Below are 4,986 nucleotides of genomic sequence, written 5' to 3' on the forward strand. Positions count from 1 at the left end.
TCTCTCTGTCTCTCTTTCTCTCAATGATATAAAACAACTGTCTCTCTTTCTCTCAATGGTATAAAACAAGTCAAAATGTCTTCTCTCTGCTTCAGGACGTGGGTGACAGACCTACCTAAGGGAGCGTGTGCGTTGGTGTGTACCTCAGTGGACCATGACGGGGCAGCGTTACTGGGCGTGCGGGCCAATGTGCTCACCTCACGCTACTTCATCGAGCCATGCAGCAGCAACAAGTCTCGCCTCACACACATCTCCAGGGTCGACTGCAGGTGAGCTGGAACGGAAGCAGTAGAAACAGTAGGATAGAAACAGTAGAATAGAACCAGTAGAATAGAACCAGTAGAATAGAAACAGTAGGATAGAACCAGTAGGATAGAACCAGTAGAATAGAAACAGTAGGATAGAAACAGTAGAATAGAACCAGTAGAATAGAACCAGTAGAATAGAACCAGTAGAATAGAACCAGTAGAATAGAAACAGTAGGATAGAAACAGTAGAACAGAACCAGTAGAATAGAACCAGTAGAATAGAACCAGTAGAATAGAACCAGTAGGATAGAAACAGTAGAACAGAACCAGTAGAATAGAACCAGTAGAATAGAAACAGTAGGATAGAAACAGTAGAACAGAACCAGTAGAATAGAAACAGTAGAATAGAAACAGTAGGATAGAACCAGTAGAATAGAAACAGTAGGATAGAAACAGTAGAATAGAAACAGTAGGATAGAAACAGTAGGATAGAAACAGTAGAATAGAACCAGTAGAATAGAAACAGTAGGATAGAAACAGTAGGATAGAAACAGTAGAACAGAACCAGTAGAATAGAACCAGTAGAATAGAACCAGTAGAATAGAAACAGTAGGATAGAAACAGTAGAATAGAAACAGTAGGATAGAACCAGTAGAATAGAACCAGTAGAATAGAACCAGTAGAATAGAAACAGTAGGATAGAACCAGTAGGATAGAAACAGTAGGATAGAAACAGTAGGATAGAAACAGTAGGATAGAAACAGTAGGATAGAAACAGTAGAACAGAACCAGTAGAATAGAACCAGTAGAATAGAACCAGTAGAATAGAAACAGTAGGATAGAACCAGTAGGATAGAAACAGTAGGATAGAAACAGTAGGATAGAAACAGTAGGATAGAAACAGTAGGATAGAAACAGTAGGATAGAAACAGTAGGATAGAAACAGTAGAACAGAACCAGTAGAATAGAACCAGTAGAATAGAACCAGTAGAATAGAAACAGTAGGATATAAACAGTAGAATAGAACCAGTAGAATAGAAACAGTAGGATAGAACCAGTAGAATAGAAACAGTAGGATAGAACCAGTAGAATAGAAACAGTAGGATAGAACCAGTAGAATAGAAACAGTAGAATAGAACCAGTAGAATAGAACCAGTAGAATAGAAACAGTAGGATAGAACCAGTAGAATAGAACCAGTAGAATAGAAACAGTAGAATAGAACCAGTAGAATAGAAACAGTAGGATAGAAACAGTAGAACAGAACCAGTAGAATAGAACCAGTAGAATAGAAACAGTAGGATAGAAACAGTAGAATAGAACCAGTAGAATAGAACCAGTAGAATAGAAACAGTAGGATAGAAACAGTAGAACAGAACCAGTAGAACAGAACCAGTAGAATAGAACCAGTAGAATAGAACCAGTAGAATAGAACCAGTAGAATAGAACCAGTAGAATAGAACCAGTAGAATAGAAACAGTAGGATATAAACAGTAGAATAGAACCAGTAGAACAGAACCAGTAGAATAGAACCAGTAGAATAGAACCAGTAGAATAGAAACAGTAGGATAGAACCAGTAGAATAGAAACAGTAGAATAGAAACAGTAGAATAGAACCAGTAGAATAGAACCAGTAGAATAGAACCAGTAGAATAGAAACAGTAGAATAGAACCAGTAGAATAGAAACAGTAGAATAGAACCAGTAGAATAGAACCAGTAGAATAGAAACAGTAGAATAGAACCAGTAGAACAGAACCAGTAGAATAGAAACAGCAGAATAAAGGCTAGACATGCTCAACTCTGAACTAAAATGTTCAAGGGAACTAGAGGAGAGCTTTAAATCAAAGTAACTCTGGTCTGATACTAAAACATCTCCTCTCTAAATCAAAGTAACTCTGGTCTGATGCTAAAACATCTCCTCTCTAAATCAAAGTAACTCTGGTCTGATGCTAAAACATGTCCTCTCTAAATCAAAGTAACTCTGGTCTGATACTAAAACATGTCCTCTCTAAATCAAAGTAACTCTGGTCTGATGCTAAAACATGTCCTCTCTAAATCAAAGTAACTCTGGTCTGATGCTAAAACATCTCCTCTCTAAATCAAAGTAACTCTGGTCTGATGCTAAAACATGTCCTCTCTAAATCAAAGTAACTCTGGTCTGATACTAAAACATGTCCTCTCTAAATCAAAGTAACTCTGGTCTGATGCTAAAACATCTCCTCTCTAAATCAAAGTAACTCTGGTCTGATGCTAAAACATGTCCTCTCTAAATCAAAGTAACTCTGGTCTGATACTAAAACATCTCCTCTCTAAATCAAAGTAACTCTGGTCTGATGCTAAAACATGTCCTCTCTAAATCAAAGTAACTCTGGTCTGATGCTAAAACATGTCCTCTCTAAATCAAATTAACTCTGGTCTGATGCTAAAACATCTCCTCTCTAAATCAAAGTAACTCTGGTCTGATGCTAAAACATCTCCTCTCTAAATCAAAGTAACTCTGGTCTGATGCTAAAACATGTCCTCTCTAAATCAAAGTAACTCTGGTCTGATGCTAAAACATCTCCTCTCTAAATCAAAGTAACTCTGGTCTGATCTAAAACATCTCCTCTCTGTCTCTCTGTTTCCAGGGGTCGGTTCCCAGAGTGGTACAATAAACTGTATGGACACCTGTGTGCCAGTGAGGTGGTGCGGATACGCCAGTCCTTCACCACCCAGATGGATAAGTGAGGGCCAGGCAGCTCCACTTGACTTGGAGACCAAAGTCACAAGAAGGGGCGACACCCTGGAACCCGAAATACTCTCTATCCACCCCCACCTCAGCCCCTAATTCGCCACAGCCCTGATGCTGGTTGGGGTTGACTGGGGGAGGACAACCCATTGACTCATTGACATGATTCAAGCTCTTGACAGACATACCCTTGTGTCCTGGACAGAGAGACTTTGAACAGACTTTGTCGTCATCCGTAGACTGTCATCAACGACCAGGTTACTGCCTCCGAGGGGTCCTGCAAGGCCTGGAACGGCCATTCAGAGTTGTGTTATGGTTCTTGTGCTAGGTGGTGCGTTGCGGGCGGCACGACCAAAGTAAATGTGTCTGAAATGGAAGTATGGTGTCACTCATCCAACAAGCATAATACCTTTACAGAGAGGATGTGACATCACCGTCACAGGATGTGATGTCACAGATTAGTAAAAAGATAATCTATAGGGGAGGGGGAGCTTCTGAGAAGAGAGAAGGTTAGTGTGTGGGTGTGTGTGTGTGATGAATGGTTGATTAATTAGACATATTTCATGCACTGGCTCCCAGCTGCAATATAGTGTGTATATACTATATCCTGCATCTGTTCATGTTGCTTTTTCCTGTTTCCTCTCTCTGTGTTTGTGTGTGTGTGTGTGTGTGTGTGTGTGTGTGTGTGCGTGTGTGTGTGTGTGTGCGTGTACTCGTGCACCAGTGTTTTTATCCTGTTACAGCGGAGGCAATGTCCACAACATTGTTTTCAGGAAGATACTGTATTTTTCGACAGATGGATGGATAATATGGGCTAACAGTTGTGTGAATGTATTGAAAATATGCCGTATCTGAGTTTGTATTGATAAGTGGGGTATGTTGAGTTGATAGTTGGTTAAATGGCATTAGGGAAAGCTAGTATAGAGTGGGTTTAAAGGATGGAGCAGAATCAAAATGGTGGCTGGAACACCAATTGGTTGAGAGGGTTAAAGTCGCCCCCAAAACTAAAATGGAGACTTAGATTCTGATGGACCAAGCTTAAAGAAAGCAGACAGTCACAGAACACTTTGATTGATTCCACTGCTTAAAAGAGCACCGAGAATACACAACAATCAACAGGGCTAGGATTCCAAAATGGCCGCCATTTGTAGGCTAAACGTTGATGAAAGGAACACTTCAGGTTGTTACTTTTGTTGCACGATGTACAAGAGCAGTCAAGGTAGTCTTCTGCTTCACAGAAGAAGAAAACCCTGGGGGGAAAGAAATAGAAAAGAAGAGAAGAAATGAATAGAAAATAAAGAAAAGAGAAGGTCCTTTTATAAAGGTGTGGGATTTTACAGGTTTTACTGTAAATAGAGGAGGAGAAAGTGCAGGGAATGTTTGTCTGGTTTAAAGAAGGAAAAATAATCTATATGTGCAGGTTTATTTTCTGTAAGTCTGTCTGTCTGTCTGTCTGTCTGTCTGTCTGTCTGTCTGTCTGTCTGTCTGTCTGTCTGTCTGTATGTCTGTCTGTCTGTCTGTCTGTCTGTCTGTCTGTCTGTCTGTCTGTCTGTCTGTCTGTCTGTCTGTCTGTCTGTCTGTCTGTCTGTCTGTCTGTCTGTCTGTCTGTCTGTCTGTCTGTCTGTCTGTCTGTCTGTCTGTCTGTGTTACCTTAAATGAAGTATAAGACTAATAGTAACCAAGTACACCTTCATCCGGGCCAGATTTGGGCCCCCGTGTTAAAACCTATACGTTCTCTGTTCAGTGTGTGACCCATTTGCTAAGCGTTGTGTTGTATTGTTAAACGTGTGTGTACATTATGTGTATGCCGTCAGATATCAGTAACGCATGACAAGGACATTTAATTTAAAAATATATTTATACCTCAGATATGTTTTTTTTTTGTACCATGTTTATTTTATTGTAAATGTTACGCTTAAGTTACAGAAATGTGTTTTATATTTTGTATTATTAATATTATTTCTGTACAGATTAATCACAGTCACGTGCACTATTAAATGTATCAAACAAA

At 39.7% G+C, this 4,986-nt stretch overlaps 1 protein-coding gene across 1 annotated transcript in view; it reads left to right on the top strand.

Annotated features, from left to right (window-relative positions):
- The window catches only part of LOC110510959 (rho GTPase-activating protein 7), a 158,506-nt gene extending 153,520 nt beyond the window's left edge, over positions 1-4,986 (top strand). Inside the window, 2 exon segments of the mRNA XM_090210168.1 lie at positions 96-269; positions 2,875-4,986. Of these exon segments, the coding sequence (XP_090066294.1) occupies positions 96-269; positions 2,875-2,974 (274 nt within the window). The 3' untranslated portion in view covers positions 2,975-4,986.

The sequence above is a fragment of the Oncorhynchus mykiss genome, chromosome 19 (assembly GCF_057628025.1).
Source record: "Oncorhynchus mykiss isolate SJ-2025 chromosome 19, ASM5762802v1, whole genome shotgun sequence".
Taxonomy (NCBI): Eukaryota; Metazoa; Chordata; class Actinopteri; order Salmoniformes; family Salmonidae; genus Oncorhynchus; species Oncorhynchus mykiss.